Source organism: Bactrocera oleae, chromosome X (genome assembly GCF_042242935.1).
Source record: "Bactrocera oleae isolate idBacOlea1 chromosome X, idBacOlea1, whole genome shotgun sequence".
Classification (NCBI taxonomy): Eukaryota; Metazoa; Arthropoda; class Insecta; order Diptera; family Tephritidae; genus Bactrocera; species Bactrocera oleae.
The window spans coordinates 32,309,425-32,324,607 of record NC_091541.1 but is presented as its reverse complement, the minus strand read 5'-3'; the positions used below and the strand labels follow the sequence as shown (position 1 = coordinate 32,324,607).

At 35.8% G+C, this 15,183-nt stretch overlaps 1 protein-coding gene across 8 annotated transcripts in view; it reads right to left on the bottom strand.

The window, feature by feature from the left end:
- Positions 1-6,203: 6,203 nt before the first annotated feature.
- The window catches only part of eIF4G1 (eukaryotic translation initiation factor 4G1), an 81,266-nt gene continuing 72,286 nt past the window's right edge, over positions 6,204-15,183 (bottom strand). For all 8 annotated transcript variants that reach the window (XM_036367227.2, XM_014237276.3, XM_036367225.2 and 5 more), the window contains 10 exons: positions 10,273-11,679; positions 8,873-10,161; positions 8,593-8,812; positions 8,362-8,525; positions 7,812-8,283; positions 7,519-7,748; positions 7,312-7,458; positions 7,027-7,249; positions 6,871-6,972; positions 6,204-6,813 (listed from right to left, as the gene is read on the bottom strand). In XM_036367227.2, the coding sequence (XP_036223120.2) occupies positions 6,740-6,813; positions 6,871-6,972; positions 7,027-7,249; positions 7,312-7,458; positions 7,519-7,748; positions 7,812-8,283; positions 8,362-8,525; positions 8,593-8,812; positions 8,873-10,161; positions 10,273-11,679 (4,328 nt within the window). In that variant the 3' untranslated portion in view covers positions 6,204-6,739. The remainder of the gene's footprint in view (positions 6,814-6,870; positions 6,973-7,026; positions 7,250-7,311; positions 7,459-7,518; positions 7,749-7,811; positions 8,284-8,361; positions 8,526-8,592; positions 8,813-8,872; positions 10,162-10,272; positions 11,680-15,183) is intronic.

The window sequence follows — 15,183 nt, the reverse complement described above, 5'->3', positions numbered from 1 at the left end:
CTTAGGCATCAGCATAAATTTAGAAAAGCAGCGTCAATGGCAGTAGCGGCAATAGTAATAGTAGGTTATAAATAAGGGAAATGTAATTTTAATAAAACAGTTTTAGAACAGAGCTCAAATTGTATTTATTTAAAATAACCTAACTCCGTGGTAGTCGATAACACCGTCGCTACTGCATAAACGGAATTATAACTAAAAATAACTGGGTAGTCGACAACACCATCGCTATCGCATAAATGGAATTATAACAAAAAAATAACTTAAATCGTGAATAGTCGCAACGACCCACCGTGCATTAGTTAATAAATATTAACTTATACATTGGTGATCATTACCTGTGTAGTCTTCTACCACTTTCCACTCGCGTGGCTGGTTTGCAAATCCTTCACATACCCGCGTAATATCGGGGGTTGTATCAGTGCATTCCGGCCTTCTGAAAGTGGTTTTGGATTCTCTATTGGCAACGATAAGGCCTAATCTAGCTGCCATCTCAAGGATTTTGTGGCCCGTGAATTTGTTGTCGGTGTACCCCATTCAATTTCCTTGGCGTTAAAGTCTCCGGCTATTAATAAATGACGGTTTTTATATGTACGGCGTCTTCTATGGCATCGAGCTTTGTTTGGAAGTCTGCGATATGGTTGCTGGGCATCAGGTAGATTTTTACTGGGCATCAGGTAGCTAATTACTGTGATATTTTCGTCGCTTATCGAGACAAACCCATTTATTTTTCACTTTTTAGTTTGAAGTGGTTTAAAAACGTGTTTTTTAGTATTGTAAACCGTACTTATTATTTAGCCACACGGAGTTTTTTCACTTTCTTTAAAGATGCCTTTGAGTAAATTTGTTATTCAAATGACAGCATGGATCGCTGATGTTTTTAACTGGATAGCTTTAGGGGCATTTGTGGATAGTACATGCTTGTATTTGGATACCTTTTAGCTGCATAGTTTTATAGTCGTTGTACAATTTTGCCCGTTTTCACAATGTGTGATAGGAATGGTTGGAAAACCTTACATACCAAATTTGGTTGAAATTAGTTCCATAGTTCCCGAGATATAGAACTGCACCTAAAGGTTGCTGATGCCACACCCATTTTACAATTTTTACACCTCCTCCCATAAAGCTTTTTCTTACCATCTTGTTCGTGAACTTTAATTCTTATGGCGCATTTATTTTATGAGTTATCGAACTTTTATTTTATTATTTGATTTTACCCATTTTTACAGCGTATGAAAAAGTGCTAAAAGGTTTGAAAGATATGTACATTAAACCATTTGGGGCGGGGTTACGCCCAACTTTAAAACAATGGAAAACTGATTTCCAATTATTGCATTGTCATCGGGCCTAGACACGTGCGCAAAGTTTCAAGTTGATCAGACTTCTAGAAACCGGTGAAAATTGAGCTCTAAGATTCCACTACATACATACAACCCAAGGTAATATAAGCGTGTTAAAAAAAATAATAATAATTTGAAAATTCAAAATACCACTTCTTTTTTTTAATACCTTTTTATTAGCTTGGGTTGTATGGATGTAATGGAATCTTAGAGCTCAATTTTCACTGGTTTCCAAAAGTCTGATCAACTAGAAACTTTGCAGACGTGTCAAGGACCAATGACAATGCAATAATTTGATAACAGTGTCCCATTACTTTAAAGGTGAGCTTAACCTCGCCCCTAAATTCTTTAATGTATATATCTTCCAAACCGCTTAAGCTAACTCAACCAAATTTGCTAAGAAGAAGTTCTTTTAGCCCTTTTTTATACACTGTGATAAAAGGCAAAATTAGATAATAACCACGCCCACTATACTAAAAGTGCGATAACTGACGAAATAAATGCGCCATAAGCATTAATTTTCAGAAATAAGATGGTAGAGAAGAGCTTTAAAGGAGGAGGTTTAAAAATTCCTTTAAAGGGTGTTTTTTTAGTTCTTTTAAACTATAATTTAGTATATATACATGCATGCATGCTTCGCAAATTTTTGAAACTGGAAACTAATATATAATATCTAAACGATATTACAGTTATAAAAATGTGATCACTGAACTTGCAATGATTAACATCACGAATTCATAGCCACTTTTAGTGCAGTGACCACAATACACTAATCCTTCTTGTACCCTGAATATACGGTTTGCCACGAATTTTGTAACACTCTAAAGGAAACGTCGAAAATCCTATAAAATATATAAATAAATATTCAGCCAATGAGCTGAGTCGATTTGGCAATGTCCGCCTGTCTGTCCGTCTGTCTGCATATACGCGAACTAGTCCCTCAGTTTTTGAAATATCTACCCAAAAAGGTGCTCATTTATCGGAACCGCCCATATCGGTCCACTATAGTATAGAGCTGCCATACAACCTGAACGATCGGAATCACGTGCTTGCATGGAAAACTTTCTAATTTGACAAGATATCTTCACGAAATTCGACATGGGATATTTCCTAAGCCAATAATGCAATACCCGAAGAAATTATTCCGATCGAATTACTATAGCATATAGCTGTCATACAAACTGGACGATCGGAATCACGTTGTTGCATGGAAATCCTTCTCATTTGTCAAGATATCTGCACGAAATTCAACATGGGATATTGCCTAAGCCTATAAAGCAATAGCTGTCGGAATCAAGTGCTTTCATGGAAAACTTTATTATTTGACGAGATATCTTCACGAAATTTACCAAAGGCAATTATATTATACATTCTCCGAAGAAATTGTTTAGTTCGGATAACTATCGCATATAACAGCCATATGCATATTCATATACATAAGTATTTGTGAAGGGTATTTTAGCTTCGGTGTAACCGAAGTTAACGTTTTCTTTTGTTTTATCTGAATACGATTCAGACGACACCAATGAATTATCAACATGATACAGTGCGTTCAAAAAAACGACTTGAAAAAATATCTCGTTTCATAGATTTTGTAGGAAATTTAATGCTCTATTTTTTCTACACCTAACCTTTTAAAAGATATTAACAGTTAAACTTTGACTATTTTGTTTTAATTCTTTAAAATTTAATACTTCAACAAACTAACCCGGCAAACATTGTTTTGCCATATACTTTATTTTTAGGAAATATTTTTAAAAATAACTAACACTATAAGTTTGTGGGGGATGTAATTATAATTTAAAAAAGAGGAATGAAGATTAAATATATATTATATTGAATTCCAATTATTGATAGTTACCTATATGCACATCGAAAATAGTTCATATTTCTACTACTAATTATATTAATTATAAATTAACTAAGATTAATCTCTCATTGCGAAAGTCAATCTACATATTTGAAAACTGAGTGCATTTAAATTCAATTGGCACATCTGTATGAATCATACTGATCCCAGGCAGCAATACATTTTCGCCTCGAAACTTACCATTCAAAATGGTGGCTTCGTTAATGTTTCTCTTTAATTTTTTAGTAACTAATCTTGTGCTATTGCAAAGCCGTGGAGGGTTCAAATCACGAGGCCAAATAACCGGAGATCCAACGAAAAGTTGTAAATTATGAGCTGGCATACCCGGCGTATCCAATTAATTCAAAAACTCAATTGGATAATTCACAGATTCGTTGGCATCGCAAACAGCATCGAGCGATTTTTATGACACCAAGTCCCCTGGCAACAACTGTTTTATCTTTAAATTTAATCCATTGGCCTCCACATTTTTTGCTGCCAGCAAATCTAATATTTTGTGTGTACATCGGAAATATATAATATATATATTATTAAAACTATATTAGATGAGAGTATTTTGTGAATTGATAATTGTGCAGAAATCCGTAGGTAATTTTATGCATACAGTATTTTCATATACAGCCAGTTTCCATTGTCAATATCTAACAATTTTTTTTTAGAAACTTTCGGCAAATAGATATTTTAACATTACGCCACAGTCGCAACTATTTTAAACAAGCGTTGTTTTGTTGCTGTTTCAACACTGTGGCCATATGTTGAACCCTCCATCTCATAAAGTTGCTGCAATGCCAGATGATGCAACGGCCATTACGATGCCATTTTGTGATCGTATATCAGCAAGAAATAGCGAAATAAGGAATGTTTTGCCAGTTCCACGCAGTGCATAAAAAAATACAGAACCTCTTGTCCTGCCAAAATTGCCAGCGTAATGCGGTCGTAAATTGTTTTTTTGTTCATTATTTAGTAGTGGAAGAATTCGGCAGTATCATACTTCATTTCACCATTTATATCTGATTAATTCAGATTAATTCACTTCGATTTGGTGAGCTCATACCGAAATGACTGATTAGTAAATACGCAATGACAATGCAATGATCCTCAATAGAAATCAATGCTTCATCGTTAGATCATTGCACCATGTACGATATCGATACAATATATAATCAGTCATCGAATCTTTGTGATCGGGCCGAGAAACATGTCATCGGTACTATATCAAATAGTAGACGAATTTGTGTTCCTGTGCAGTATAATTCTGCTTCAGCAATATTATCCCACTGATTGTCATATTCTAGCAAGCTTAGGGCATAAGGGGCATACTGTTGCCCATTTACTGTACCTATATCTTGAAATGTTAATGGGCTGGTGACATTAACTAACAACTGTCGCAGAAAAAAGCACTCAGTCTGCCCTGGATTGACTGTATAAGTTAACACATAAGAATTAAGAAACTGTAGTTACCTTTACCCATTTGCTCGCTGAAGCATGAGTTCCGTGGCCTGATTACTAGGTCAGCTGCGGTAACCTGATATTTGATTATTCTGCAAATATCTACGTTATCGCTTATGCTGAGTCGGCTTGCCGGCTGTAGCTTTGTAGCTTATGGCTTCAACTTTTAGGTTTAGCTTTAAGTTAATTTTGTAATGTAAATAAGTTCTAATCAGACTCAATAAACGCAGAAGTGTAGTGCACCTACTATACAAGCTACAAGTTGTTCTTGTAATACTTATTTGAAATTGTGACTGAATCTGAAGGCGTAGCCTGCGAACGATTTGCATCTAACGTGGGACATTTTGATACCACACTTGATAACTTATATACACGACCCAAATTATTTGATTTGAATAAACCGGGGCATCCATTTTTTCGATTGACCCAATGGAAAAGTGACAGCAGGAGACACCTGACGGGGATAACTGATCGGCTGACAGAACTATACTACATGAAAATTATAGTACAATTATTATATTCGATAAAAATCAGTGGTTGGTCTTATAGGTATGAAATTTGGAATGGTATGTATTTTTCAATGCTGAATCGTGAAAAAATAAAACCGAGAAAATTTATTCGAAAAATCCGTAATATTTAGGAGGACCACACTTAACATTTAGGGGTACGAAAAATAACTGTTGGCCGATTTTCATACCTACCGTGATAAGCTTCAATTAAGAGCTCATACCTGGAGAACCTTTCTTAGAGGTCTATCAACCAATTTTTCAGAGTACAAAGCGAAGTAAAATAGAAGAAAAATACTCGTATATACGTTGATTCCCATTCATTTCTAAGTTAGATGCTCTTAGATTTTGGTGAACTCATACCTAACTGATTGGTAAATTCGCAATGACAATGCAATTATCCTCTTAATCATTCAATACTTCATTGTACATTCGTCACTGTCACAATATCTTTAAATCGTTGCGCATTGTACGATGTCGATACAGTATAACATAAGTCATCGAATTAATGTGATCAAAACTATAGCAAATAGTAGACGAATGTGTTCCTGTGCAGTTTAATGCTGCTTCAGTTATCATACTGCCCCAATGATTGTCACTTTCTAGCAAGCCAGTGCAAGGCATGCACCTTTAAACGTTAGATACTGTTGCTCATTTACTTTACGTATATTTTGAATTGACAATGGTCCAGTGACATTTACCAACTACAGTGGCAGATAAAACACTCAATCTGCCTTAGATTGACCTTATATACACGACCCAAATTATTTGATTATAGAAATAGGAATCCGACTTGGCGGGGATAACTGATTGGTTGATAGAACTATACATGATAATTATATTATACTACAAGTGTTATATTCGATTGCCATCTGTGGATGGAAAAGAATAATATAAAAATAACGATTAAAAATAATCGTATAAAAGTGAAATTTGGAGTCGTGCGTATTTTTCAATGCTGAATCATAAAAAAAAAACAACTTTGTCCAAAACAAAGAAAAAAAAAAGTGGGGTGGACCCCCCCTTAACAATTTAAATTCATTTTTTCATTCAGTTAATGATTTATATATATTTATTTAAAAACTTGTTTACAATAAGCTTAATTATTATATTTTACATGATTAATCTCTTAGAGATTTATCTTGAACGCCAGTATAAGCTTCAAAGATGATTTAGTTCTTAGCATGATTCGTTTGAAATATACGCTTCACTACTATCAATAACTTCATTTTCTTACAATTTAATATATTGTGGTTTTCTTAATTTGAATCCATAATAATTATATAAGATAAGCTTATAACACTATTTCCATATTGTATATAAACTTCCGTGTTCCATTCGTTTTATTTTAAAATAGGTGAGAGGTTAAGTTATTTTCACTCAAACTTTGAAATTTTTTACTTAACGGTGCAAAATATATGTATATCATTTATCGTTTTTTTTTAGATTACTTCACGTATTTACATAGAATAGTATGTGCTAATGGTTTTACAATAGCTTAAATGCGACCCAATTGTATACACATTAAACATACGTCTTCATCGAAAGGCTTCTGTATACGTGAATTTGTTGATTCGTTAATTATTTTCGTCGCTGGTCTCACTGCTAAGTATATGAGTAAAAAATGGATTAAGTCCTTTGCATGCAACACCTAAAGAATTTAAAATTAGCTTGCGGGCTTGTAAAAAATACTTTTAAAGGAGTATACCTTTGCCAGCTGATTGATCTTTCGAGTCTCGCCATTTAATAAATGAATCTTGCGGTATTACATCAGCATCGTATAGTTCCCCGAAGAGGTCACTGAGCAGACCTACAAAAAGAATATATTATGTAGTGAAGAGTTGAAACAACAAGCGGATTCTACCTCTGGGGTGTTCCAACCGTGCTACCAATAGCTGCATGGCGTACAAGCATTCCAATTCAAATCCTTCTTTTGAGTCAATATACCGGTGTAAAACAGGAATGCAAACCTTTTGGAAGCAGTTCACATCCAATTTGTAACTATTTTCCCGGTATGAAATCGCAAAATCACATAACTTAGTTGCCAAACTTCTGATAAACTGTTTATCAATATCAACAATGTTTCCCTAAAAAAATATATATATAATTTATGATTTTTTATGATTAGGCAGCTCAAAAAATTGCTTACGTTAATGTAATCTATTATACAATCTGCCGGTGCTTCCTCATTTAGTAAATGTTCGACGCTTTCTGCAACTGCGGCTATATGGTCCTCTTTAGACCCGTTTATTACTATTGAAGGCTGTAGTTTATCGTTCTCAATGTATTCAAATTTCTGTATGACAATATAAACCAAATTGTTGAGTTATAAATTGGTAACAATTAAATTACTCACATTTGTTTGTATAAAACTGTGGACGTCACCATCAGGCATGAAATCTGTCCATTTGCAGTTTGATTTCTTCCACATTGATCGCGTGAAACTAGGACCGATTTGACTCAAGCAATAATCTAAATATGTTTTTGAAAACTTTTTTCCAAAGCGTGAGTCATCACTTGAGATTTCTTTTAATTGTTTGTTCCACAAATCAGATATTGATATATGCTTTCTGCTGATTAATGGCCCTATAAAATTAAAAATAAAATAAAAGTTATATTTGTAATAGGTGTTAACTCATACATAATTACCTGTGAATTGAATGATATACTCCCAGAGGTTAGGAATATCAACCGATAAGTCACTGGCTATTTCGCAAAAGTGCTTGTAAGCTAATTTAAAATGTTTAACAGATATAAAATTGCTGTGAATTAAATATACGACTACATTGCCTAAATATCGTCTTTGCAGTTTTCCTATATGTCGCAAATGCAAATAATCTGTCATTATGTAAGACAAGAGAGCACAGCGCTGATTCTCTCTTACTCGCAGAATACAGGATTCTACTGAATTTCTTAGTGTTTTATTACTCGATCCTATGTCTACCATATCTGAAACAACCGATTTTATGACTAGAATATCTTCGTCGTTGAGCTTTTCAAACACAGCCGCCGGTGGCTCAATAAGTTTTCCACTGCTACTACTACTATCCGTTTGCAGATTTGAATGGGAATACGAATCAATTCCGCGTTGAGGATATAAAGATGATCCCGTACCTGAAAGCTAAAACAAAAAATAAAGCTATTAATATCTATCACGACTTTCTTCTATATTTGTATTTCTGCAAACAATTGATTATACCTTAGTTGAAATCCTGTTGGATGACATTTGCTGTTGTGTGTATTTAGTATGGCTTGATGTCTTCGGTATTGCCGTCGTAGTCAAGGCTGAGCGTGTTTGTTGTGGGCCTCGTGACGATGAACTCTCTCGCGACGTTTGCGAGGAACCAGATCGTGGGAGCATTCCTACACGCCAAAGAATTTTAATACTTTATATATATATATACATATTGCTTATAATAAATGATACTACCATAACGGTCACGTTCTATAGATCCTTTGTTGTAGGAACCTTTATTACGTGGTCCACTTCGATCTCTATCATTACTTCTACTAGTATCATTAAGTGTAGATAAAGCTGCAAACGAATTCGTAGGTGTGGATGAAGGTGTTGAAGATTGCCTTGAGCCATTTGACCAAACAAAAAGACCTACACCGCCCATTTTTTTGTTATCAAAATTATTGGCGGTTGACTGCAATCAATATGTTTAAATACAAGGTTCACCAAAGTGTTATAGAAGAAGCATACTAACCAAACCCTCCAGTTTCAGAGGATCCAAAACACGACTTCCTCCTTTACTGGTTTGAACGTGCCATGTGCTGTCGTCGCCATTAGAATTAAAATGCATGCCGCTTGCACTATTATTGCCACTATTTCCACCAATTGGTTGCTGACGTCTCATGTTGCCAGTATCTCCTCGTTGACTATGACTGCCTCCGTACCCGGACCGTGTTTCGTTGAATCTACCACCACCTACACGTTCATCTCGTTTGCCACCTGAACCTAACGAAGACGGTCCATTAGAACCGCCGCTTCCCCCGCCTGACATCGACCCAGCATAGTTAAGATATCGTGAAGATAATTGTTCAGTTTTCATTTCTTTCTCTACCTGCCCCATTGTCTTAGGTGCTTCGTTTCGTTTCGACTGCCATTTGTCTCGACGCAAATCAATCACATCTTGCAACATAAAACGGACACGGGAGCTAACTTTTGCTCCTTCTTTCTCAGTTTTCGATGCTATCGCTTGCATGCGGCTCATGGTCTTTTCTAACGAATAACAACGTGTTGATTCTTTTGTGTTAATTGGTGTTTGTTCAAATTTGTCTCCAACCGTTGTTAAAAGCTTACACAAACATTCAAGCTGATCTTCCGAATTCGGATTTAACAGACCGTCAATGCAAGAATTGATAATATTTCCGGTAAGCATAGAGATTTTAAAAAGTTCTCCGATGAAACGTACTGTACCACCTGAGCGACGGCGAATTTTCCGTTCCTCTTCTTCTAGCTGCGCCTCCAATTCAGCCTTTTCTATTGGATCGTTACATTCTGCAATTTTATCAATAATTGGCTGAAGTTTCTTCTCTTTTGCAATACTTTTCGTAACATTATATGTAAATTCGCGTTCAGTTTTGTCCAACAATGCTGCGCGGAATTGGGCAAGGTTCGTCTTCGTACCACTTTCCATTCGTTCGTCTCGCCTCTTTACCTCGGAAATCAAACGATGACATAAACGAGCATACGAGACTGAAAAATTTGGTTCATCTATCGCTTTTTCAAATACAAGAACCATTACATCTTCCATTTTATCAGGTGTATCAATTTTCAGTTTGATTATTTCTTCGACTAAAGCATCAAACTTTTCAGGTGTCAGCTTATTTAATATTCCACGGACACGACGTATAAGTTCTTCCTTTTCACGCTTTGATTGAGCCTCTGGATCAACCTCGACATCATCTTTAACCAATATTCTAGGGCACCAGGCATTGTCACTTTCATTTAATTTAACATGCTGGTTGAGTGAAATATCCACAACTATCATTCCTTTTAAAAGAAATTAGAGTTAAGTATGTATTATATTCTTTATATTAATAATAAAACAAAATCTGCGAAAACTTTTAAAATTGTTATAAAAATTGTCATTATCATTTTTACCTTTCATGCTCCCACGTCCATGTACTCCTGACATAGATGTTTGCTTATTTCCATAACCATCGGGTCCAGATACATTTCCAGTAACACCGCGATTAGTGCTTAAAGAACCGACCGAATGAACACGCTTTGGGTTTCGAATAAAGGATGGCATCAAATTAGGCGTAGGTAATATTGATACATTCTTAACTTCAGGTTGCCGACGAGATGCTATCGCCTCACGTAATTTTAGAAGTTGTACTCTGTCGTACTGCTTTTTCCCTGACGGATTGTTGGGTGACCACTGACCCTCATTATAGCTAATCAGAAATTGTGGCACTGCAGATTGATCAGCAACACAAGAGGCGTTGTTATTATCTGAAGAAGTAATATTACTGGTAGACTCCTCTTCCTTCGCAACTATATTCTTTTCGATGCTAGTATTACTATTTTTAATGTCATTGGCAGCATCTTCTACTTCCGCTGTTTCGGATGTCAATTTTTTAGCATTTGTTGTCAACTCCGCAACTCCACTAGATTCGGAATTTTCCATAAGCCGTTGATGATCAGTTTCGTCCCATTCATTCGCCCTCTCAGAATGTCCGGATTTTGAACACTGAGACTGAACGATTTGAGTTTGAGCTGTGTCCTCGTCTTCTTCATTTTTATTGAACGGTAATGTCTGACTTTTGTTTACATTATTGATGTTGTAATCCACTTTAGAGTTATCTTCCCAATCACTAGTATTCTGTGCTTCACAAGATGATGGCACATTTTTGGTCTCAAATTCAACATGATTACTTTCGGAAGATTGCTCCGTGCCACTATTAATATTAGAAATATTTTTATTCCCTTTTATTCCATCCGGTGTTTCCCGTGTAAGTTGCATACTTCGTGCTGGTAGATTGGTCTCCTGCAGGTGTGTAACATCTATATGCGTCAAAATTTCAGGTACGCTGCTACCGATGGCATTCGAGAGGCTTAAAGTTGTTACAGGTTCTTCTAGATCCACATCCCTATTATATTCAAAATTTTGAAGTTGCTGCTGCAATTCTGAAGACACTGAATCTTTATTAGCTCCCGATGCTACTGAACTCGGAACACTAATTGATGAGTCAACTGTAGTAGTCAACGTTGGGCTGGAATTTTGTTTCTGTTGTGTATGATTTCCGTCTCTAGAACCCCTTTCTTTGCACACGTTGCTATTAATTACGTCCGTAATAATATTTACATCTGCTGATATTTCTTGCTCTAGATGTTCTTTTGTTTGTGACACGAGATGGTGTGATTGTTGTTGATGGGTTTGTAAAAAGGGCAGTTGCTGTCGAACGCAGTCAGATTTTGCAGACACAACTTCTTCTATGTGCGATGTTGTATGTGGCTGACAATGAACATGTTGCATTGATGGTAATATATCACTCGATTCGGTTTCTGAAACATAAAACAACACGATATTTTATTTAATTTTGAAGGATAGTATGTGACATACAACTGTGAGTTAGGACAAAGCATCAAAATACTAAAAGCATATGTAAAAGTGGACGTAACCCATCCTCTAATACGTTTAATGTACATATCTCACAAACCACAAAAGCTATATCAACCAATCTTACTGAAGACAAGAATCATCCCCTAATATAACGGTTGCGTTGAAAACTACTAAACGTGCGTTAATTCATTACCGAAAAGCATCAAATATATCGCGTCAAAGTAAATATGGTACGGAAGCTTTTTATAGGAATCAGTGTAAAATTTGCAAAATGGGCATGGCACTGCCCACGTTTGGCAGAAGTTCTCTACTTCAAGAACTGCTCAGCCAAATCCAACTAAATTTGGTACATAGTATTATACTGACATTCTTATGTCACGACCACGCTTACCTCCCATATATCATAATTTTAAACTCCATCACTAGACTACATAACTTTACAGTACATAAAAAAAGCACCAACGAATATATCGGAAAAAGCTTTGTACGAATAGTACCTTAAAGATATGCCATCTCGTGTCTAAAAGTTTTCAAAATCGGACAATAACTTCTCAAGCCATTAGATACCTAATATTATATATAGATCTCAGTGCTCTTTTACAGAAAATATCGGTCAATACGTGAGATATATTAGGTCAAGTAAAATATTCGTTCGATTTATATCTAAGAGATGACGTTATTGTCCATAGCATTAGTGTTACGTGTCGCATCATGTCATACTATACGGCGCTGAAAACGCGTTTATTCGCCCTAAATGTCTTTGACAGTTTTTCGATTGATTGACTCAGTACGTTGTGAGCGCTCGTCAAAGATGGACACGAGCAAAGAGAAAATTCGCTATATATTACAAATTTTCTTCGATCAAGGCGAAAAAGCAGCCAAAGCAGCTGAAAAAATTAATTTAGTTTATGGGCCCGATACTGTAAACGAACATGTAGCACAAAAGTGATTTGCTAGGTTCCGTTCCGGTAGTTTCGATGTTAAAGATGCACCACGTGTCGAGAGGCCTGTTGTCGAATATTGCGATAAAATCATGGAAATAGTGGAAACAGACCGTCGTGTGAGCACTTATTTAATTGCTGAGGAACTGAAGATAAGCCAGAAAACCGTTTGGAACCATTTGCATAACCTTGGATTCAAAAAGAAGCTCGATTGTTTGGGTGCCACACGAACTAACGTAAAAAATCATGATGGACAGCATTTCCATCTGCGAATCGCTGCTGAATCACAACAAAATCGACCCGTTTCTGAAGCGGATTGTGACTGGCGATGAAAAATGGGTCACTTACGACAACATCGAGCGCAAACGGTCGTGGTCAAAGCTCGGGGAAGCGGCCAAGACGGTGGCCAAGACCAGATTGACGGCCAGGAAGGTTTTGCTGTGTGTTTAGTGGGATTGGCAAGGAATCATCTACTACGAGCTGCTCCCCTATGGCCAAACGCTCAATTCGGCCCTCTACTACCAAGTGGACCGCTTGAAGGCAGCACTCATCCAGAAAAGACCATCTTTGGTCAACAGAGGCCGAATTGTGTTCCATCAGGACAACGCCAGGGAGCTCGGATGGGAGGTCCTAATGCACCCACCTTATAGTCCGGACCTGGCACCAAGTGATTATCATCTTTTCCTGTCCATGGCGAACGTGCTTAATGGTGAGAAGTTGGCCTCAAGAGAGGCCTGTGAAAATTGGCTCTCCGAGTTTTTTGCCAATAGGGACGCAGCCTTCTACGAAAGGGGTATAATGAAGTTGCCATCTCGTTAGCAACAAGTTTACGAACAAAACGGCGCATATTTGACTTAAATCGGACAAATGTACACAAATTTATCATCTTTTGAAAAATCAATAAAACCTAAACCTAATAGATGTAATATTATTGAATTTGAAACCAAATCTTTAAATATCAGTACCGACACCTCCCTTCTGAAAGTGGGCGTAAGCTTTTTAAATATTTTAAAATCTGAAAAGGGCAGCAATTTAAAAGAAGTACAAAAAGCTAAAAGACTGTAATTAATCAAGAAAAAATTATCGCCAAAAAAGCTCATGTCTAAACATAGCGGGATGTTTTGTAAATCTGAAACAATATTTCAAATAAATTTTATAGTTTTGTCAGAATCATGCCAAAACTTTAAAACACCACTATTTCTGAAAAAACGAGTTCAGCGACGTGAATAGTAAAAAAAAAAAAACGATTTTTTCAAACGAAGAAGTTAAACGACGCTAATAAATATTCAGTGTATCAGCATTTGAATTGATACAATGACTTAGACGTAGACCACGTGTCATTAAGATAATTAAGTTGTTCACGGTAGAAGTATTCTCTTCCTCTTGATAACATTGCGTAAATCGATTTTGTTTGTTACAAACAGTTGATTTTTAAATTTGCTCAAATTAAAGAATTCATCAAGTTGAAACTAAATCCCGTTTCTGGTCAATTTTTATTAAATGTCTATGTAATACTCCTTGACGTAAGAGCAGAGGCTGGCATGCGTATGTATCACTACTGCCATGTGCACGTGCCCAATCGCTGCACTATAGGTGATTCTAGATCTTACTCCACTCCATTTAGTTGTGGAAATGACAGCAAAGAGGTCAATAAGCGATCAGAAACAAATTGTCATTTAAAGGAGTCTACCGATATCCCAAAGTTGTATTTCTTTTATACACTCTTCGTTTTTATTTGCACAGACTTGTGCCGATCTTACTTGCCAAAAAATGAAAAATGTAAAACAAAATTCATGACAGGCAGAGCCAAATACAAAAAAAATAGACATGATCAGTAGCCGGTGTACCCATGTATTTGCTTTCTATTTTGTATTTTTAGAGTTTTGAGCGTTGCTTATTGAGAACTGTAAACATTTTTGTAAAAGTTGTATTATTCATTTTAGAATATTTTGAGCATCTATCGATCAAACTTTTTTTTTGTTAAAATGACAAATAATTAATTTTTAATCATTTACATACATATATACAACTTTAGAGAAAAATTCAGATTTATATAAACAGAGACGCTAAGTCTAATATTTTATAAATAAATCAGTTTATTACTGTTTAACAATTTTTTTTCAAATCCACTTTGTTTACAACACATATAGGTACACTAGTAGTCATAGGTCTACGCTCCTTTGCAAAATAAATGTTTACTGCTTAAAATCTTAGGAATCATTGCTAAATAACTATTATCCTCAGTAAGCTAAGATGCTAACGGTAATAATCATGCCAATATAAATAACACCCAAATAACATACACCATTGGTAGAACTTGCACATCAGTTCGGACAATTATTCAAAACATTCTCTTACTGAGAACAATAGCATATATAAACAAGTAAAGAAGGGTTAAGTTCGGGTTAACCGATAATTTTATACTCTTGCAACTTGCCCGAATCAAAGCCCGATAAATTCCCTCAGGTGCTGGCAAACTTTATATTAAACAATTTTGCGTAAGAA